Source organism: Pristis pectinata, chromosome 11 (genome assembly GCF_009764475.1).
Source record: "Pristis pectinata isolate sPriPec2 chromosome 11, sPriPec2.1.pri, whole genome shotgun sequence".
Classification (NCBI taxonomy): domain Eukaryota; kingdom Metazoa; phylum Chordata; class Chondrichthyes; order Rhinopristiformes; family Pristidae; genus Pristis; species Pristis pectinata.
In genome coordinates, this window is record NC_067415.1 from 55,639,633 (window position 1) to 55,663,253 (window position 23,621).

Below are 23,621 nucleotides of genomic sequence, written 5' to 3' on the forward strand. Positions count from 1 at the left end.
CACTGGGAGACAATTGTGCTTTCCCCATGGAGACACCAGCCACAGTGCCTTCCTCAAAACCGTGACACAACCTTATCTTTTACTCACAGTTTCTGGTTCTTCATTAAAGAAGTTCTTTTCTAATCCAAATTCTAGGCACATAATTAGTCACACAATAAGGGGATTGCCACTTCAGACTGAGATGAGGAGGGATCTCTTTCAAGGTATTGCAAATCTTTGGAATTCTTTACTGCAGAGAACAAGAGATGCTGCCTCACTGTATTTAAGATGAAGAAAGATTTTTGAACTTTGTTGAAATAAAAGTTTATGAGAGCAAGACAGTAAAGTGCAGTTGAGGCCAAAGATCAGATAAACTAGAATTGTACTGAATGATGGAACAGACTCCAAAAGCCTTGAAGTGTAGTCATCATGTCCAGGCAGTGTGATCCCAGCACTCCTCACTCACCAGTGATACCACATGAATCTCATAAGTTATTTAAACATAATCTCTGACTACAACAAACTATCAAGTGGCTGACGAATGCTGTTTATTCATCAGATACATACCACGAACATCTGCTAATTGGGGAAATGATTACTGCAACTCATTTCAAACTACAGGTACATAAAATCTAAAAGTTACAATTAAAATGATGAAAATACAGGACAGGCCCATCAACATCTAATCATAGCCATCTTCAAAGTCAAGCACTGAAGGCACTTTAAAGTATGGAGAGTCAATGGATTCACCAATCACAGAGATGCAGTTCAAAGACTTACCAACTGTTCTTTGAAAAATTAGCTTGCTGAAGATCCTAAACAATGTCCTTGGCATATTTTAGAAGGTCAAAATCTATCAGCATTGAAAGGTGATGAGCTAGATATGAGAGAGGCCCATAGAGATAATGATAGTGCAAGAAGAAAAAGTAGCATTGATACGAGGGAATCACTTCACCAGTCGAGGTGCCAGAAGTAGTCCCTGCAGAGATCTGGAAGCAGACACAGTAAATCTCCAATCATTCGGCGCCCTTGAGACTTTGTTGGTTCAGAACCAGCAGACATTTTAGAGTAATGGATGTTATTCCTATTAATACCCCAACACACTTTTATTTCACTATTTTTTAAAAAACATATTACATAGTAGTACAACAAATTTACCAGTGAATCCAGTGAGTTTAAAGAGAGCAGGAAATTGTTTGAGGTCCTGTGAGCTTAAAAAGGGAAGCGGAACTAGAAGCAGACTGCGACATACAAACAGTCCGGACCCCAGCACCGGCAGCAAGCCTCCCCACGCTCCTGGTCTGGTCCTGGCCGCACACTGGACAAATAAGTGAGCTACTGTCAAACCATTGGCATTCCTGAACAACTGGATGTCAGATTATCAGAGTCTCTCTTTGATTTCCAATAACAACCATTTTTTGATCCACTTGGGAGAAAACAGGTGTGCCAGGAAAGGATTAGTGGCCGAGGAACAGTTTTAGTAGTATAAACAGATTGGGGTTGATTTCTTATCCAATGAGAAACCAACTGAATTGGATCCATTTTACACTCTGCCTTATCCCATTTGCCATTGATTGAAAAGAAGGGCCATCAAAAGAGGCAGTAGAACTGGGTGCCATCACGAAAATTGACGTTTTAGGACAATTTACAGAATGGCTGCATTGAAATGTGAAAAATGAGGGAGCCTAGGATAGATCCTAGGAGACATCAGACAGAGGAACAGAAAAAAAGGTCTCTACAGGCGATTCTGTAACAATTTCTGGATTAAGGATGGAACCATTCAGTTGGTGATGGAGGAGAGAAACTAGAGGAAGACTAAGTATCGAAGACTAAGTATCAAAGACTACCTCAGTGAAAATTGTACAATTTACAATTGGGCGACAAAATGCTTATAAGAAAGCATCTCAAATAATGTATAACACAACAGTACAGAAGGTCATACCTTTGCAGACCAGCAGAGTCCACATTCTCTTTTAATAAATGATTTGCAGAATGATGAAATGGGAAAAGTACCTTTGGACAGCAAAATCTGCTCCACTGAAGGAGATGAGCAGACAGAAATACATTATATTTATAACCATTCAGATGTGAATTAGTAAGGGCTATTTTGTACTGGGAGTTTGCAATACAATGAACTCCATCTGCCATACAGCAAATGTTAGCAATACTCAATCTAAAATCGCAAACACACACAAACATAGCAACTAAAATTATTTATTTTTTGCCTTGAACACATGTTCACTCTAAGAATGCCAGTGCAGACATCATGGTTTTAACATCAGCTCTCAAAAACTATACAAAATGTACCTCTTTTTTTAAAAAAAGGGCTGGCAATCGGAATTTTCAAATATTCTTTCAACCTCAAAAATAGAACACAAAATACATTATTTACAAAACCAAAGAAAAGTTTTCTTTTACTATTTACACTGTGGAGCTGAAGGTTCCTGCTACAAAATAAAAAGCCCTTGGATAATTTCTTTTAAAAAAAAATCCCACTGACAAAAGCCCATCTAATAAGCAAATACTGTTTCCTTTGGATTCTTAGCAAAGTTTGTACAATTTAGAATAGGGAGAGAAGAATGAAGGTCATGGTGAAACAAGTCAGCCAAATATTCTGGATATTCTGCTTTCTTTTTAAATCCAACAGAAAAAAAAAATTGTTTTCTTAATGATTAAGTAAAAATTAAGCTTAATCAAGTGGATCTAAGTATTAAAAGAGCTGCCTTTTAGATTCAACTGAACTGATAGCTTTCATGTACAGCAGGGACAATATTCAGCACAAACAATCCCAGTGCCAGTTTATCAGCACTTCCATTGCAAAGGCCATATTGTGCCAATCCACAAAAGGCTGCTGATCTATAATTACAGTTTCTGTAGCGTAGTGTGCTTTAATTGTAAGAAATGCAACTCAGGTTTGAAAAAGCTCTAAATTCTTCTAATAACAAAGTCATCCAGAAATTAAAAAAATCTAAAAGAGCAAATGCATCTTTTAAGATTATATTTTTTAACATCTGCCCTTGCCTCCAGTTTAGTAGCACCTTTGCCCTGTAACCTTCTATATATAACATTAAAACTAAGCACAGGTTGAGTTGAGCATTACTTCAAGTAGACCACCCAGAAATTATTTTTTGTAGCTCTAGTTTTAAAAAGAATTGGGAATGGAGATGAGGAAGCGTGGAAGGGAAACCTTGCAGCGTCACTGTGTGTCCACTTCCCTGTGTTCCCCTGCTCCAAACAGCATCTGATTAGGAAGCATTGCCGTGTTTGTGAGCACAATTACGTGGGACTGCTGGGTTCTGTGTTCACTTTGCTGGCTGGTTCCCATGGCCCCTTTCTGATCTTCCTGCTTGGCCGCAGTCTGTATGACAGGTTGCTTGGTTTCTGGTGCTTTGATCACAGATGTGAAGACTGTGCCTTGTGGTTGACTCATAACCTGCTGACTGGTAGCTGCAAAGGTCACCACGGGAGTGGCCGCACCTACTGTGTTGGACAATGACACAGCTTGTGTTGTATTATCTGGTAGCTGTGGGCTGGTTGGAAGAACCTGCTGACTGCTGGCACCATGGACAGCAAGAGAGGAGGGTGTGACTATTTTTGCAATGAGCGAGTCCCCTTGCAAGGTGAAGTTTTCTTTCAGCACAGTCCCCTGATGGGAAGATGGAACTGTTTGGAAAATGAATTTGGGAGAGGACATTGCTAAATCAGTGCTCGTGATCACAGTCGTGAGAGGGACAGTTTGCAATGTAACAGTACCGAGTCGCTGAGCCCCTGGTGATACAACCACTGGAACCTGTGATGGAGTCTTTATGGTTCTGTGGAAAGAACAAAATTAGAAGATCAGAAAAGTTTTCCACAACAATCAGACTATTGTCTTTTTGAACATTTCTCCAATTTCACATTTGCAGCAACATAATAAGCTTAGCGATTGCTGGGTGTGAAAGATTCCACTGAACGATCTCACATCATCACATAGACACAGAGCCATATAACATGGAAACAGGCCCTTTGGCCCATTAAGTCTGCACTGACTGCCCAATTTTACACTAATTCTCCTCAAACACATTTTATTCTCCCAACATCCCCATCAACTACACCCCTCCCCTAGATTCTACCCTTCACTTACACACTAGGAGCAATTTTCAGTGGCCAATTAACCCACCAATCCGCACGTCTTTTTGATGTGGGAGGAAACCAGAGCACCCTGGGGAAACCCATGTGGTCTCAGGGAGAACGAGCAAACTCCACCCATCTTTTACCCTATTTGGTGCTGCACAGTCAGATCTTAGCCAATCCACTGGGCAAAACAACTAACCTTCTATAACCAAGGACGAGGGCTTCTGATGCGACTCCAGTGGAAAGTGTAATTGTATAGACGTTTGCAGCCCATCAAATAACCTACTGACAAACCATCCCACCCCCCCACCCACCCCACTCCGGTAATGGCATTGCTGTTGTCCACACAAAGTTTGCAGGGATTTCTTGACAGCAGGGAGGGATGAAAGATTTTATCACAAATCACCACACATGGTAGCAGAACAAAGGGAACATTTTGGTAAAGTCATTCATAGGAAGGGAAGCTTCTACATTTTGTTTTCTCATGAATACCAGCCTGTCACAGCCCCAAGTTTTTGCCCCAGTCCAAAGGAGCATCATATAGTAGGGAAGAGAAACTAGTCTTTAATACTGCCTCCATAATGCTATTACAGCGCCAGCAACCCGGGTTCAATTCAGGCCACTATCTGTAAGGAGTTTGTACGTTCTCCCCGTGTCTGCATGGGTTTCCTCCAGGTGCTCCGGTTTCCTCCCACATTCCAAAGATGTACGGGTTAGGAAGTTCTGGGCACGCTATACTGGCACCGGAAGCGTGGCGACACTTGCAGGCTGCCCCCAGAACACCCTACACAAAAGGTGCATTTCACTGTGTTTCACAATGTGCATGTGACTAATAAAGATATCTTATCTATCAATGTAATTGAGCACATTTTATATTTTCCCCAAGGTCAAGTCTGGCACATTCAGCCTGCAGTACCATTCCTCAAGTGTCTCCAAAGCAAACCATGGAGAAAAGTATAAGGGTAGAATTTCTGTTTGCCTGACATGGAGAACACAGTCAATCCCACCACATTGGCCAGAAAGTTTATGACCAAGGATAACAATAACCAAAACACTGGAAACCTTCCAAGTCTGTGCAGGGATAATGCAAAACTTCAGCCAATAAAAAAAATGCTGCAGTCTAGCACATACCACTGGCAAGATCCTTGCTGCATGTCCTTCTGAGACCACACTAACTCTTAAGACATTAGCTTATTGGATTAGATTGAGCAGCATGGGGAGGATCACAGTAATTAATAACCTAGACTGGCTGATTAACTGTCAGCATCTTGGAGTGCTGTGTCTAGCGAGTTCAGTGACGGATTACCCAGACCGACGGAGATTACTCAGTGCATCACCTTTAACAACAGTATCCAGTAAAATCTCACACTATCTCACTGACCCTGCTCCCAGATGAATCTAAGGGATGCAGCTTGAATGGAGATGCCAGACAATTGATTTAACCATTTACTGCCAGAAGCAGCTGAATTACTGAGCTCTGGTCTCATCTGCTAGTTGTTTAAGCGAATTATTCCTCTATATCAATCTGATAACTTCCTTTTATCATTGCACCCTTTCAAGAGGTTGCGATCAATTGATATTCTTTTATAATCTCTTATGACATATGGGGAGCATTTGGCCCATTTATTCTATGCTAGCTCTCAGAGCAATCCCATTCCATATTTTCCCCTCTCACTTACTCTGTCTCATGTGTGGCTGATTCTCCTTCCACTTACCTACATTAGGGCAATTTACTTTGTCCAATTAACCTAACAACTCTCGTGTCTTTGGGGTGTGGGAGGGCTGTGCAAACTCCACACAGACAACATTGGAGGTCAGGATTGGGCCTGATCTCTGGAGCTGCGAGGCTGAAGTACTACCTGCTACGCCACTGCTTACAAGCTCAGTCTTAAAATACTGCTTTCTCTTTACCTCACTGACTGTGTTGACGGAGTCATCGATGCTGAAAATGGGACGTTTCTGCCGGTGACCTTCTGCTCTTCGTGGTGAGGCGGAGCCGAGTGTACCACCTGCACAGTCTTGAGGACACTGGGTTGCTGCACTTTGTGAAGGGGCTGAACGTCCTTCAACATTTCTGGTGACAGCAGGTGCACCGACCCTTGCTCAGCCTCTCCATCATAAGTTGCCTTCATTGACCTGACTACAGTAGAGGGACGGGGTGAAGCTTCCCTCACACTGGACATCACATGTGAAGCAACCCTGGGTTTCTGAGTTTGGATACAACTTGTGACTACTGATGGCAGGACTGTTGCAGATGAGGGTGTTTCTGAAGCAGTGGGAAGCTTGTACGTCGTGAGTTTTGGAGGATTTTCCCGGGCTTCAGAAATAGAACTGGGGTCATCGTCATCAATGCAGATGAGATTCTTGGGCATCTCTTTGAACTGATAGACTAAGCGCTGCCCCTCCACCTTGGCAAGGATTCCTCTTTGGTAATAATATCTGCAATTGAAAAGGATAGGTTTAAAGCTGACAAAAGATTTACAAAGCATCTCCTTACAATTCCTCTAATATCCAGGAAAATCAAAATTTCTAGTAAATATAAAAATAGTCATGTACTGTGGTACTAAGACTATTGTTTACAAATTCCTGTGAGCAGAAATCTCTCAAAATACAAAACTAACATCACTAATCACAATAGGAAAAGGTGAAGGTTTCCACACCCTGGAACCACATTAAAAACAAACGTGTACAAAACGAATGATGCAAGTTCTGAGGAAAGGTCATTAACAGTTCCTCTCTCCACAGATGCTGTCTGACCTGCTGAATACTTCCAGCATTTTCTGTCTTTAGTGCAGAAAGCCAATCCCGTCCTCGTATCTACATACTGATTCATGAAGAGTTGCTGCTTCATAGTTTTTAATGTTATAGCATAGAATTATCAGTGTGATGCAACTTCACTAATGCATGCTGCCTTAAATCAGAAGTGTATGGTTTTTCTTTTGGTCTTGGTCTAGGAAAGAAATGTTCTCCCTTTCCCAAAGTGCCCTTGTGCTAATTTCAACATTATTAGCTAGAAAAGAGAGGTGAAGCTTTTAGTTAATGTCTTTAAGTGAATGGCAACTCAGCATGCTCCGACGAAACTGTTCTTATACGGGGCCTTCACATTATTCATTCTCCCCGAGTCAAACACTGGCTGTAATTGCATCACTGTGTCCAATCTCTATCTGTCACTGACATGTTCTTTGCAGAATCTCCAGGAATGCTGCATGTCCTGGACTGTCAGTTTAGGTGGGTGGGGCCAGAATAAAAACCTATATCACTTCTGGGGACCACTTACAATAAACGTAATTTGTTTTAACCAGGCCTAGCCAGATATTGATATTATTAGTCAGCCTTTGTGACTTCATAAAATGTTACGCTTATTAATAGCCTAATTTCTATTCAGACTGCTATCAAGCAGTAAAACACCAAAGAATTCCCCACTTAAAATTCTAGAAATTATGGCTGGTGCTTTGGTGTTTGAAGGCATGATTTGCTTCAAATGATTTTACGGCCTTCATCAGACTGGGAGGCAAAAAAAAAAATTCTGATCCAATCAGCCTGATACATTCACTGCTTATAAAACCAATTGAAGTATGATTTGTATCGTGAAAAATGGGATTAGTTCAGTTAGATACTTGGTTGATGTGGACAAGTTTGGCTGAAGGGCACGTTTCTATGCTGTATAACTCTACATTAGAAAACAAGTTGTCATTGTGTTATGATATGTGTTATGTTCACCCAGGGCTTATTTGATTAAAATCAGCACTTCCTCAACCCCAGAACCCTTTAGTTCCAGGGTCATTTCATCATGTGCAACCAACAAAAATCCAGAACACACTGTTACCCAGGCCTTTAGCTCACAGTTTGTGCCATAACCAGAGGATTTTGCCTCCATCTACTTACTGCCTGGTATTAAAACTTACTTCAGCACCAGCTTGAGTGGTCCAGATCCAGCTCACACACTGTTAATCCACCCTGATCTACCATAAAAATGAGTAGCAAAATGCCCTCACTTAACAACCGAGCTATGCCCGGATGGTGGACAGTAAAATGGTCACTGATTGGCAGCTCTGCCTGACGAATAATGGCTTTGGATTTAAAATGTCAAGTGTTTTGGCAGCATCTGAGTTTGTACAGACACAGAGTCTGTCCAGTGCTCAAGTACGCAGCTGGGGAGGCTCAGCAATCTGTGCAAGACAACCTCATCGGATGAATCACTGGCTTGGCAGGATTTGGAGGTGGACAACTTGCCTCTCATCATGAGCCACAGCACTCAGCTTGTACAGGAGCAACAGGAAGCAACTACCCAACCCACTCGGCCTTGTTGGAGGCAAAGAATTGGGCAGAAAGAAAAAAAATTAAAGACGTACGAGACTGCAGATGCTGGAATCTGGAGCAACAATCTGTTGGAATAACCCAGCGGGTCAAGGTGTGTTTGCGTGTGTGTGTGTGTGTGTGCGCGTGTGCGCGCGTGCCACCCACCCCACACACAATTCGCCCACCCGATCCCCTCCCTTATTTGGTTCCGGTTCCACCTGCCATTCATCTCTCCCCTAATGTCTCCCATTATCACCCCACTTCCTTATCAGATTCCAGCACCATTAGTCTTTGTGTTCCTGCTCATCACCCTCCAGCAGCCGCCTCCAACCTTCAAACTCCCTTACCCCAGCTGGCTCCATCTACTTTTCCTCTGCATCCATCATCCACCTGCCTCTGACTCCCAACTCCACCTCTCCCCTCCCCTACCTCATCCTTCACCCCTCCTATCACCTTGGGTTCCAGTCATACCACGCCACCTCTCCTCTTTATACCGGCCATCTCCCCTCAACAGTCCTGATGCAGGGTTTCATTCTGAAATGTCAACAGTTCCGCTCCCCACTACAGATGCTGCTCGACCTGCTGAGTAGATTGTCTGTCGCTTGGGAAAGAAAAATTTGTTCGACTAGAAATGACCACCAGATTACATGCTTTCCCTCAAGAATTCAGAACAGAATTTAAACCCCCATACAATTAGAAATTCATGGCGATTGGAGGTCTGAAGGATGATAGTTCTGTGTTATGATATTATGTTTATATTTGTTTAGTTTGATGTCATAATATTTATTTTTTTATTTTTGTTTCATCATGGAAGTTATGAATAATTTATGTTAATTTAAGTTCCTGTAACTTGTTTGCCATGTTGCAAGGTACGGTGCTGCTGCTGCGAAAAGCTAATTTTTGTGACATTTATACCCTGGGTATGTATGCCCGTGACAATAAATGAATTTTGTGAAACACGTTATCTCATTCAATAACATTGTTACAACAATTATATAACAACAATTATATAACTTACAACATCACATTAATCTCTGTTCTCTCAATGATTATTCAGGCTAATTCACTTGCCTTAATTTTAACCCATTTCTATTTGCAATAACAGATTTTTAAAAATACATAACCACCAATTCACTAGGAGTATCTTGAGTACTGAAACAGATTATGTTTAAAAGTCCCACATAATGTGCTGTGAAATGATAATGATCAAAGGAACCCAGACACTAGTCTTTTGCAGAAACTGAACTTGTTCACAGCTTATTGATAGGTGTTTGAGACAACATTCACACCAGATCATTATCTTCATTTTAGAGGCTGTGGTGCTTCCAAAAATTCCAGATTAAGCTTCAAAAATCGGAGGCCATTTTAGCAGTCAACAATGGAGCCCAGAGAAACTTCTGAATTGCTCTGCATTCACGGTGACTTCTATGAATTCTAGTAGTGCATGGGACTAAATAACCATCATCATGGCTATGTTTTTGGCCAATCAGCAATTTCCATTGGGAAATATAGAGTAAAATAGAACAGGGTACAGGGAGACACAAGAGTCTGTAGATGATGGAAATCTGAAGCAACACACAAAACACTGGAGGAACTCAATGGATCAGGCAGCATCTATGGAGGGAAATGGACAGTCCATGTTTTGATTTGAGACACTTCATCTGGACTGAAAGAATGAAGGGGGATAGTCAGTATAAAAAAAGTGGGGGGAAGGGGTGGAGCAAGAGCTGGCAGGTGATAGGTGGATCCAGGTGAGGGGGTGATAGGCAGATGAGGGAGGGAGGAAAGTGGGAATGATGATGCCAGAAGCTGGGAGGTGAGAGATGGAAGTGACAAAGGGCTGAAGATGATGGAATCTGATAGAAAAGATCTGTGGAATAAAAGGGAAGGAAGTGAGGAGGGGAACCAGGGAGAGGAACGTGTGGGTGATTGGCAGACCGAGAGGGCAGGGAGGGAAAAGAGAAGGGCTGATAGAGCCGGTGGGATAAGGGAAAAAAAGGGCGACAGAGGGGAGCGGTTACTGGAAGTTAGAGGAATCTGTCTTCTCTAACTTCCCCTTCTGTCTCCTCTAACTTCCCCTTCTGTCTCCCACCTTCTCGATCTGCCCATCACCCACACATTCCTCCCTCCAGTTCCCCTCCTCACCTCATCATTGGTGCAGATTTAATGCTACTGAAATAAAAGGTTTTTTTTCAAAAATCTCTACTGGATGCTGGTCAATGTCCAGATTTTCCAGCTACTGCATTATATCCAACCATGTACAGTCCGAAGGCTTCCCTGGTTCTCAGGAAGGTTCATTTTGGGATCTAAACAACTTGCTGTCAATGCACAATAAAGAGGATCAAAATCCCGCATCTGCTGCACATGGACAGCTTGGTGAATGGCTCCTGAATTACTGCAGCAAACCACTCAAACACAGGAAATTCTCTGCAAGAACTCAGTGTGGCAAAACCTCCCTGGAAATGTACAATGGCCTTGTACGAAGAGGTTAACCTCGGCTGAAAGATGGCTGCCCTGCCATCCAAAATAAAACCTACTGAAGATAGCTGTCTAATCAGTATTGGAGTGAGAAGGTTATAAAGTGTAAATATTGTCAAATGTAGAGTTGCTGCTCTTCAAATGCAGTTTAACAGCAGAAAGTGTTGGAAACACTCAGCACGTTAGGCCTCATTCATGGAGCGAGAAACAGTTATTAATCCAGCTAATGACCTCTCATCAGCATTTGATATTTTATTTCAGAGTTCCAACATCTGCAGTACTTTGCTTTATATTGAAGCCCAGTTTAGAGCTTTGAGAAAGCTTACAATAATTAACTGATTAGGCATACAAACACGCAACGATATTCCTGGGAATACGTTTTAAAATGTTAATTCCAGAAAATGACATGTAAAATTAATTTTTCAGGGCAGCAACTTGTTCAGCAATATGTCTGACTTGGCATACAATTAAAGCTGTTGGCAACACTTAACGTTTTCAATGGCATTTAGTGTGACTGGTGCATAAATAGTTGCAGTTCCCAACAAATCGCTAATTGTGTTGATTGGATCTAGGAAAGCTGCACTAGTGCAGCTGTGGAGTAGGGCATCATTGACACCAACCTCTAGATTTCCGCATTTCAATAGCTTTCTCATCATTATTATCACAAATATCAGGCCAATGGTTTCAAGCAGCCCAGTGCAACAATGCTAATACAAGCATTCAACAAATCCTCTAGGTTTCTCTGCAACAAGGTTTTATTTATTGTGATTTTTGGTTTGGTTTGTTTTTGCTGACCACCGAGTTGGCCACACAGACATCGCTGAAAGAGAGGTCTCTTCCACAACTCTGATACCAGAGACAAGCAAGCTCTTCTGTAGCCGACAACTTGCCAGGGTTGAACAACAAAGTGAGGACCTAAGCTAGATAGACGGGCAACATCAGGGGCATGGGCCAAGCATCTAGTCCCTGATAAATACTGCACTTTTCAAATGATCTGTACCTCAATTCCTTCCACACATCTTAGCTGCACATCACTTCATACTCTCACCCAACTTAAATCTCTGAGTTGAATGCTTCAACTTCCAGGCATCCATAGCCTTGAAGGGAGGAGAGTTACACATTTTCTAAAACGTGTCGCAAATGCTTTCTGATTTGTCCAATGGACTTGCTCCAATTCTAAGACTGTTGCCTTGAAATTCCAATGTACTGCTTTGGTCATCATGTGACTGCAATAAAATATATTAAAAGATGTACCACCTGGTATTCTTGCAAGGTCAGGCTCAGGAGATCAGCCACAGGTCTAATTCTGTCTATGAACAGGTTGTGGGAGGTGGCGTCAGATAAAGCACCTGGACGCAGGGAAGTTCTTGGATCAGGCCAGCTAGCAGCATCGGGAAATCAAGGCTGGTCTTCATCAACTGGGAGGTGCGGAGTGGAGATGAGGGAGTCACTGATTGGTAAATTGGTTTATTATTGTCACATGTACTGAGGTACAGTGAAAAACTGTTTTGTATCCTATCCATACAGATCATTTAATCACATCAGTGCATTGAAGTAGTACAAGGGAAAAGTGATAACATGGGGTGGTTTGAAAGATGAAGGTGTATTTACTTGTGATATTATCTGCAGCTCTCCCTGTCTGGCGCTGAGGGATCACCATGTTCCTCATTCATCATTTACTATGTTACCTTGTACATCTCCAATGCTAAAGTCGTGCTAGGGTTGCAAGGGTGACTTGTGACATGAAGGGATGAAGGGTCTGAGCAAAGTTCTCAAATTATGTTGTTAGCCCAGGAAACATATTTCAAAAACCATTTCTGTTTTTATTTTAGATTTCCAACATCTGAGATTTTTAAATTTTCAAACTGCAATGTTGAAAACAAAACATGCCACGTGACTGAATTTTTAGACACATATCCCCGCGTTACAAATTCTCCCCACTATCAGAGAAGAGTTTCTCTGTATCTACCTTACTTAATTTTTAATATTTCCAGCAGATCACCCCTCAATGACCACTCAGGGATATAGGGAAAGGCTATGTACAGCCTTCCTGAAGTGCACCAGGCCAAACTGAATGCAGCAGCAATGTTAATTTTCTCCAATAATTAAGGCATTACCTTCACAACAGAAGAGGCTACATAAGTCTACTAACCCTAATTACATTGTCTCACTGGACTGGAAGCCAGGACACCACTTCAATGCCAGATACTAGGCTACAAATGTTCTAAGTATCCATGAAGTTTCCACTGAACCCCTCAGTTTTATATTTGGGGAAAGTGCTGGATTGATGAAAAATAATTTATAATTGTATTTTCAGGGTTAAAAGTTGATGCAAATCCTACTCTCTAAACTAGTCTGGCAGAGAATTGGAAACATTTATGCCTCATGATTTGACCTGCTGGATACAAAAGTTGAAGGACTTTGGGAGAAGTACTTCTTGCACAATATGAAAAGTTTTGTCAGTTTCATTAAAAAGTACAAAGGGTTGGCCCTGCTCAGTTTCCACAGGAAGAAAGGCTTTGAGTAATTTAAGACAAAAATAAAAGCAATAAAATAGATTGGGTAAAACTTAGCAATGAAAATAGTACAAAAGTTTGGAGAACCAGACTCTGAGTCACAGGGTTGAAAAAGAGCATTTGATGGCTCTAGGTCTGTACTCAAAGAGTTCAGAAGGATTGGGGGGTGGGGGGGGGGAAGGGGAATCTCATTGAAACCTGCTGAATACTGGAAGGCCTGGATGGAATGGACGTGGAGATGATGCTTCCATTAGTAGGAGAGTCTAGAATCCAAGAGCACACCCTCAGAATGAAGGATCTTCCTTTTAGAACTGAGATGAAGAGGAATTTCTTCAGCCAGAGTGTGGAATTCATTGTCATGGAGGGCTGTGGAGGCCAGATCATTGGGTGTATTTAAAGCAGAGATTGATATGTTTTTGATTGGTAAGGTGAGTCAAGGGTTGGGGGGGGGGGGGGGGGGGGGTGGGGTGGCGGTGAAGGTGAGAGAATGGAGTTGAGCAAAAAACCAGGCACGATCGAATGGTGAAGCAGACATGATGGGCTGAATGGCCTAATTCTACTCCTTTATCGTATGGTCTATGATGCTCCAACTAGCCACAGGACAAATACAATTCTAGAGTCAACAGTAGACACAACCCAGCCTCATGTGGATGATTGACCAGGCTCATGCAAGGAAATCACTGGCAACAAAGCTGTATTCTGAGAATTCCGCAAATAGACTGGACCCCTCACTGATGAATGGTATATGACCATACTCACCACACCAGTATAACGCACCTGAGAGCTCTGCCCATGGTTTCATAGTTCATGTCTGGCTTGTTTTTGTGTTTACCCCACAGTCTGGACACAGCCTTCGAATCAACCAGTTTGAAGATGCCTTTCTCTCTCTGGGTCCATTTGATATATCGGGGACACGTATTCTTGTCCTGGAGCAAAGCCAGAAGGAACTCCCAGAGGTAGATTGTGTTTCCTGCAAGTATTTAACAACATGTAAAGTATTATGCACACTAAGCTAAATGTTCCTACACTGAGCTGCTTTGAGATGCAGTAATTGTTGCAACCAGTCTGTTGATTTTCCTTTGATGACTAAAAAGATTCACATTTATATAATTTTTTCACAATATTAGAATATCCCAAGGTATTTTTTGACCAATGAAGTGGTTTTCAAAGTGCAGAGTTACAAAGGAAACAGGAAAGTCAATTTCCATTCAGCAAGTTCTCAACACCAATGAGATATCCACCAGAGAGCCTGCTTTAGCTTATGTTGGTTGGGGTCTCAACATTAGGTGGGACATCAGGTAGAGTTGCTCTGCTCATCTTGGAATATTGGCATGACATCTTTTCTACCCTCCCTAGGTCAATCTGAATTCCGTGCTTTAGTACCTTGAGTTCGGTTCAAACTTTTGACCTTTTGGCTCGTAGGGGAGTGCTTACCACTGAGCTTTGGCAGGCGCACTAACAGCCAATGATATTGGTCAAGAGTTGAAACCATCTTTTCTCTGGATCCTGCCACAACATCTTTAATGACAATCAGCATAAATAGGTGGTTTGCCAATACATAGCTTCATGCGAAGGTCAACATCCATGGCAACGGAACATTCCCCAGGTCCTGCACCAAACAAATGTTCCTTCTGTTTCACATCAAATAATTACGTATCAAAGGCATTTTTGGGATGCAGAGCACTGAAATGAAGGTGTTCACACTGCAGATCCACGCGGGAAGATGAAATGCTCAACTTCAAAGGCAGGGGATATGCGAGAAGTGGGTGTTTATGCAAGGGCACCAGTACTTCCTCCAGGAATTCATCAGAAACTCCTGCACCATCTTCCTATTTTAACCCATGTTGAACTTCAGACCATCAGCAGATGCAGCACAGAATTTGCAAGGTGATGCTCACCAGTCAATAGAAGGCAGAGGAATTTAAAAGAAAAAAGCAATCTTGAAAAGACAGCGAGGTTATTTCTTCTTGGACATAACAGCACTAAGTATTAACTTCAGAATTAATTTTCTCAAGAAACTTCCGTCAAGCTCATTTTTGCAACTCATCTTCTTTCTCTTGCTCTGTCTCTCAGAGCATCAACACAAACCGGTTTTCAGCACGTTAACTCCGGGCAGGAGTGGAGAGGTAAATCCAAGCATTTAAGCAGTCACAGTACAACTTCCCCTCGAAGTTACTCAATGCTAACCAGCTTTTTTATTTTGTGCTCTAGTCTGTTCCTGGCTCCCTTGGCAATGAATAATTGGAATTGCAAACATGAGGCATAATTAACTTGTGAGCATTAAATCAGGATATTGTATCTACATCAATGCGATGGATGTCCTATCCTTAATAGCTAATTGGTTTTAAAAAAGGCACCAATATGAGAAAATCAATTTGCAAACTTACTGAAATGTGCCAAGATAAAGAAATATGTGTCATTTATGATCAAAATGTGAGCTGATATTGGTTTAGATGAGTTAACCAACCTTATGGTAAAGACAGTGCAGTTTGACAGGTGTTTGTGATACTGCTTGCTTATGGTGACCATTCACCCTACCATAGGCATCTGTTATTTTCATTTTGTGTGGTATTGTGATACATTTTATTGATGGAGAACATATGAAATTCGGATCAAACATGAAGAAAATGCTACAATTGAATGTACAGCTCCATTCACTTGAATGGGGTTGCTGATCTGCAATGAAAAGATTTTTTGTTAGGTTATGCATTGTTCAGGATCCAGACATCACTGACGAGGTCAGGATTCATTGTCTATCCCTGATCACATTTGGGAAGGCTGCCATCAAGTGATGAGCTGCCATCTTGAACTGGTCTTATCCTGTGTTGTTAGGGAGGGAGCTCCACGATTTATATTCAGTGGCAATGAAGGAACAGCGATATACTTCGAAGTCAGGATGGAGTGCGATTTGGAGAGGAACCTACAGGCGAGGGTATTCCATGCACCAGCTGCCCTTGGCCTCCTTGACGCCAGCAGCTGCAGGTTTGGGAGGTGCTGCTGGAGTGGTAGCCAAGTAACTGCAGGGAATTTTGTAGGTGGTACACACTGCAGCCCAGTGGTGGAGCGAGTGAATGTTTAAGGTAGTCGATGGGGTGACAATCAAGTGTTCTGCTTTGCCCTTAATGGTGTCATCCAGGCAAGAGATCCGATTCTTTTTCGACATTATTTAAATTAATCCTTTCAATTAATTTCAATCTTAAATGTGCTCTTAAATAAATTCATTATATTTTGTAATAAAATGTTTACTTTTTATGATCTGTATCCTGTTGAAATGTCTCTAATCATTGGAGACATCTACAAGTGGTTTGGAAGCCTCTGACTACCATGCACAGGCTGTTTCCATTCCCAGACGGCTCTCCTTCAAGCAACAAAGCCTCGAGCACAGAGCCACCCACAACATACACAGATGTTGGAATGGCATGGGGAGCTGGCCAGATAATTCTCAATCTGGCCCACTGTATAATAGACTAGGCTTGTGGTTGCTAACCCTGATATTGGTCTTGGGAAAGAGTACTGAAAAGTCAAAAAAAATGTGCATCGCTCACTATCTTGCAAGGCTGAGGTCAAATGACCTTGTTGGCACCCTGTTGCTGCAGCCACTTAGCACACCTTAATGGAGGAACGGTGGAATCTGTACATCTCGCAGAATTTAACTTGTTTCTCTGATGCAGTTCCACCCACTGGCAGCTTGACTGGGGGAGGGTGTTGTGGATTGCACATTAGGCCTGGAGGAAGCACTCATCTCTCAAACAGTACACAGTTAAAGGCATTATTTCATAGCTTAACCTCTTCCGACTCCTTCATATAGCCGAGCTTCCCAAAGAAAAAGCAATGTGCTCATGTTAAAATGGAGATACAGCCTCGTTATTATATTTAAACAACAAACCCTCAACTCACTTCCTTTAAGACTGGAAGCACGCAGACTGAAGGAGAGTTCCTGCTCTAGGTTTTCTTTGCATGTTTCATCTCTGACAAGCTTCCTACTTGCTTGAACCCAAGAGTCAAGGCTCAGCCTGCATTGTGGAGGGTGCTATTGTTTGCATTGGATTACCTTTGCCATCTTTATTTTTCCTTTTTACAGGGAAGTCTGGATTTGCCACTGGTGAAGCTGGACGAGGTGGTTTCAGTTTTCGCCCTTGAAACAAAATATTTAAAGTTTCAATTAATGTTATTATATTTGACATTTATAAGTGTTAAAGGAAGCCTGCTTGAAATACTGGGGTAGTGCTGACACCTTGAAATATCCGTCGTACTCCCCTGCTCCTTCCACTTGGCTCTGCAAATGTTACCTTACCAAATATTTATCTAATTTCATTTTCAAAGCTAATGAATTTACTTCCATCTCACATTGATTGAGTGCACTTCAGATCAAAACAATTCAGCATATCAATTATTTTTCTTTATTCCTTCAAATATTCTCTTCTACTTGAATATCCCGACATGTGGTGCTGTCTATGTGGACTTTGCATATTGTCCCTGGAACCACGTGAGTTTCCTTCTGTTTCCTCCCTCATCCCAAAGACACTTGGGTTGGTCAGTTAATTGGCTTCTGTAAATTATTCATAATGTAGTAGGTGAGGAGGAGTGACTGGGAATGAGAGAGTGAGAACAGGTTACAGGAAAATAGGACGAATGGGAATGCTCTCGAGAGCTGGCATTGACTTAAATGAGCCAAATGGTCTCCTCCCATGAAAACAATAACATTATTTATGAGGAGGAATAAAATCTCTTTGATTATGCCTTGCATGTGCAATAAAAACCTTCTATCTTTCTGCTAACCCATCCTTGCACTGCAAAGTTGTGTTCTAAATACAAACCATGAAAACACCAGACACCCCTCAGTCCTGACAGCTGGTTTTGTTTTTAAAAAATGGCCTAAATTTGACCCAACATCCCATTTAAAAATAAATAAAAGCTGCTCTTGTTTAAAATAGCTTGCTTATTGAAATGATGTGGCTTGTCCATAAAAATTATTCTGAATATTTCCTTGATGTCGACAGTTCCAATAATAACAACAAACATCGTCAATTTAGGTCTGCACAACCGCACAGTTGCTCATTACATCACGTTAAAAATGCATCAAATATTTTACAATCTGATGATGATATCAGAAGAATCCTCTGCTTCAAGTCAAAAGAAAGAAAATTCATTTTAAAACTAAAGGTTGTTAAAATGGTTAACTAGAAGTTCAATGGTGATGGGTATGGACACACTTGTAAGAAAAATTGATGCTTTGTGTGCACTGGCTTTGAGTTCATATGATTTATTTTAAAATCTTAAGGATCAACGTAACTGCACCTGACAGCCTGCCTTTTGCACAAAATCCTACTTCAACTTTTTGCAAATCAGTAAGGCAGTAGGACTTAAATTCCATGACAATGTTGGACAGTGAATCATGTCACTAAAGTCACTTCCTTTATGAGCTAGGGAATATGCAGGATGTTATTTTTATAATTGATTACAAATACTCAGTGGAACTCAGTTGGCATCCACTATTCAATTATAGCATGCCTTAAATTATTAATTCAGTATACGCTGTTCCCTATTCGCTGGCCTCTACAGTGTTTCCAGGCCTTTGGCTCCTTCCCAGCATGCCTGTCTCAGTATATACAGAGCATTGTCAGGTACACTACTGAGGTAAACTGTACCTCCTCCATACTGATTTATGTCCTCACTTCTTCCAAAGACCCAAGAACAAAATTCTGCTATAACAATGTATTGATTAACAGCAACACAACCAGCACAAAAGTGACAATGTCCTGCTTTCAGAGAGAAAACATTTAAGTGCAGGCAGGCAGGCCTTAAGTGCAACAGGTACATTAAAAGCAGAGCTCATTCCTTCTTTACTCACACAGCAAAACACTAACAAGCAGTTTTTTTGGACATGTGAACTACTAAGTACCAACCAGATTAGGGGTGAAAGCCTCTGGTTCAAGGGTAGGAAGTCTTAGTGAACTGTGACTTGAGATCACATTTGCATATAAGTTGCAATTAAGATATTGTTTCATAACTGAAGGTTAAAATGGGAATTGTAATTATTTAGAGTTTGAGTAAACAGTTACTGCTACTACAACATGCATTAATATAGTGTCTTAAATATAGTTATATGTTAAAGTGCACTTCATAGTTTTACAATGTAGAACAAAGAAATTCTTTAAGGCAAAGAAGGGGACACTAAGGCAGCTCAGGGAGGTATGACCTAAGGAGGACCTCAAAAGGAGGAAATAGTTGCAGAAGTCCGAAAAGAGATTTCCGGAGCTTTGGATCTGACTAAAGGCAACCAAATGGTGGCATGAAGTGGAGGGTATATCGTTGGAGAAATACTGTATGTTGGAGGTCAGGAATGGGTGGTGCATTGGCTGTAGTACGCTTAAGAGCTATAGAAGTTGATTGTACACAGCACTGTGCTGTCACATACCTTGGTACCTTAGGATCTCATGCACAAAGGGCATGTTTTCTTGTGGCCCTGATAATCTCAACATACTCCTTAGTTTCAAAACCTTGCAACTTGAAACTTCCCCAGATTCATACATTAAAAGATTCTGCTTTGAGAAAGCTTGGCTGGCATGGAATAGGAAAAGATAGATTGTAGGGATGAATACAAATCCACAAGATTGTTGAATACATCAACAGGAAAGTCAACAATATTAAGGCAGAATAACTACAAGGCAGTCAAGAGAATCTTGGTTACATTTGACACTGATATAGTGCTTAAATGTAATTTGCCATCAAAATGGAGCAAACCAATAATTTCAATTAAGTGCAAGAAAATGGAAATGTATTTACTGAAGTGGTACACAGTTTTGGTACAGAGCTCTTCAAACACAAGACACAAAGGAAATCTAAGTCATTATGACCAGAAAGTGGTCAAAAAAACACAACCATTGCAGAAAAATCACACCCACTCATCTTCCATTCCTTTGGCTGAAAGCAAAATGATAAACTTTCAAAAGAACAAATTGAGAGCTTTGGAACTGTTTCATAGCCGGTTGAAGATATTTATAGTTTCACAAATACCTAATAATGTAACAGAGCTGGAAAGAAACTAATAAAAGCAACTTCACCTTTAAGCCAGTGTGACTAATCCTTGCAACAAAGTACTGCCATATAACAGATCAACAAACAAAAACTGGATCCTTTCACATATGCTGATTTATTTTCCATTATAAAATGCAGCCAAAAATAACCTAAACTAAGTGCACAATAGCAATTATAAACTGAGGGGCTTCAATTTTTTTTCCTCAACATTTTAAACTGTTACAGACATATGGAGATATAATTAAGAAGTTCAATTGATATTTTGAATTCACATTAACAATAAAAGCAGGATAGAAAGCTGGTATTAAAAAAAAGGAGATATCAATAAGAATGGAATAGGCTATGATGCAATCGTTATAAATGTGTTAGTCCACTTTAGAGGGTTTCCACTTGAAAAGGTTTTTAAATGGACTACAACAACATGGATTAATGAAGGATTCACTGAGCTGTGATGAAGAATTGACTCAGACCCAGCAGAGATTTAGAGAGCTGATCAAAACCTTGGTCCATTGTGTGGGTTCTCCAGCAGGTTACTTTAGACAAGCAGCACCAGAGGGTAGATGAAGGTAAACAGGTAGATCAAACAGAGGAGTTGTACAATTTAAGATCTTTTATTGCAGGAAACATCATCAATGGCTTGGCGCAAGGCCACATGAACAATATTTAAATGATAAGAGAGTCGGCAGAGCTAATAATGAAGAACAAGGGTGAGGAATGTAAGGTTGAGGAAGGAATTTCAGATCTTAGGACTTGGACAGTTAAAGATTTCATAGCAGGTAAGGGAGAATCCACATGGGGCCAAGCTGGTTTCATGCAGAATTCTCAAAGGGCTGCAGGAATAGAGCAGAATCAGAAACTGGGAGGATGAAAATTTCAATACAAGGATGAACATTTTAAAATCAAGACCATATCAGAGCAGGACTTAAAGTAAGCCAGAAAACTCAGCGGAGGTGACTGAATGGGGCTGGATTGAAGTTGGGATCAGGACAGCAGCCATGACTGCAATTAAAATCAGAGCAAAAACTCAGAAGAGGGGGACACATTGCCCCAGTCAGTACTTGTGTGGATCACAAAAGGAAATAATGGATAATTCTTAGACACATCAGTACCATGGCAATGCTGATTTGACCCAACAATCTCGTTAGAGAAAAAGGGTGCAAAATCTTAGCAAGAGATGTTAATTCTGCTGCATTACATGTTATTCAGTGCTGGAAATGAATTCCTCTAGTTGGTTTGTATAGTGGTTCTATAGTTGCACACATGGTGGTTTACTCGAGCCAAACAGATGCTGGATGCTTATTATTTTAAAACCCCTAAAGTGTCTACCTGTCATAAGCAAAAGTGAACATTATGTCAGACCTGAACATTGGTCACACAAAAACAAAGGAGACAGAAGCAGGAATAAGTCCTTCTGCCATTCAGTAAGATGATGGCTTGTCTTTTACTTCAGCACCACTTTCCTGTACTAATCCCATTAGCCTTGATTCCCCAAATATTTAAAGATATTTCAATATCCGTCTTGAATATAATCAATAACCGAACAGCTACAGCCCTCTTGGGTGGAGAATTCCAAAGATTCACTACCTATGAAGATTTTTCTCTGGCCCTGAATGGTCAATCTCTTACTTTGAGATTATAACCTCTGGTTCTCGACACCCCAACTAGGGGAACCATCATCTTTGTACCTTCCCTGTCAACCCCCAGAAGTATTTTATATTTTTCAATGAGATAATCTCTTATTCTAATAAAGACAGTATATTCTCACTCTGTTTATTCTCTCAGACATGACAAATTCACCAGCCCAGGAATCAATCTGGTGAATCTTTATTGCCCTCCTCCATCCCAAGTATATCTTTCCTTAGGTAAGGAGACTAGTCCTGTACCTGATATTCCAGATTTCATCTCACAAGGGCCAAAAAGGAAAGTGCAGTAAGTTGGCATTGCATAGCTTTTCAAGGTGTACAGAGACTAGTACCATAGATGGCTTGGCAATGATTTGCTCATTAGAAGCTTGGAGGTGAAGTTATGAAAGATTTCAGCCAAAAAAAAATCCAGGCACTTTGTGCACCACAGTGATGGATTCAAGTTCCAGACCTTAGATAATATTAGCAGTAAGAAATAACAGCCCAGGGTTTCCTGACAGCCTGCTGAGTCTGCACTCATTTTTAGTGGATGTTCCAGTGGAAACTACCATGACAAGGCTGGCTCCAACATTGTGGCAAGGTGACGGAGGGCGAATGGACCTTTGTTGTGAACAGCATTACACAAGGCCCATCCTCTGAAAGACTGAAAAACAGTTGACTAAGCCCCACTCCCTACCTTCACCAGCTGATTAAAAAAAATTGTATGCTTCTAAATGATTGACATTCTACAAACATTCAACTGGAAAAATGAATAGTAATGTTCAAAGATGGATTGTAATACCATGTAGTAAGAATAGGTTTCAAAAAGAGTACATCAGATCCATTTATAAGTTCCATCCATTACTTTGATGAATGTACTTTAGCAGTAAAATATACTTCTATGACTGTCAATGAAAAAAATAATACTTTTTGCCTGGGTTAGCTGTTTGCTCTTGAAAAATATTGGAAAGACATTTTTAAACATTATTTCAAATGTATTGAATATTGATTTACAACCTCACCCTATCACTGCAATTTTTGAATTACCAAGGATAGACTCTGGCCATTTATCTGTTTCCGCTAACCGTATGATTGCCTTTGTTACAATAATGGCCAAACGATCCATTTTGCTTAAATGGAAGGATCCAATACCCCCTACTACTTTTCAATGGTTCTCTCAAACTATATCATGTTTAAACAGAAAAAATTAGGAGTGGTACTGTTGATCCTTTGCTTAAATTTGAAGATATTTGGAGTCCATTTATTCAATATTGTCACATGATATAGAACCCCTTTCAATAACTTTCCAACTTAGAGGAACAGAGTTGACAACATAATATTGCTCTATTTCTACTGAGAAATTTCAGTCCAGTCTTTTTTTTTGAAATTTTTCTGTTTAGTTTAGTTTGATTTCATATATTGTTCATAATTTTTTCTTATTGATTTGGGGATTTTTTTTCCTTTCTTTTATATTGTATTCATTTACTAAGAGATCGTGGGATCTACAGATTTTTTTTATATTTTATTGTTCTTTATGATTATCTAAGCCATGATTGTTATCCTGATCTCTTTGTAT

At 40.8% G+C, this 23,621-nt stretch overlaps 1 protein-coding gene across 5 annotated transcripts in view; it reads right to left on the reverse strand.

The window, feature by feature from the left end:
• Positions 1-1,666: 1,666 nt before the first annotated feature.
• The window catches only part of LOC127576198 (ETS-related transcription factor Elf-1-like), a 109,472-nt gene continuing 87,517 nt past the window's right edge, over positions 1,667-23,621 (reverse strand). For all 5 annotated transcript variants that reach the window (XM_052026608.1, XM_052026609.1, XM_052026611.1 and 2 more), the window contains 4 exons: positions 17,437-17,520; positions 14,163-14,355; positions 6,004-6,531; positions 1,667-3,791 (listed from right to left, as the gene is read on the reverse strand). In XM_052026608.1, the coding sequence (XP_051882568.1) occupies positions 3,176-3,791; positions 6,004-6,531; positions 14,163-14,355; positions 17,437-17,520 (1,421 nt within the window). In that variant the 3' untranslated portion in view covers positions 1,667-3,175. The remainder of the gene's footprint in view (positions 3,792-6,003; positions 6,532-14,162; positions 14,356-17,436; positions 17,521-23,621) is intronic.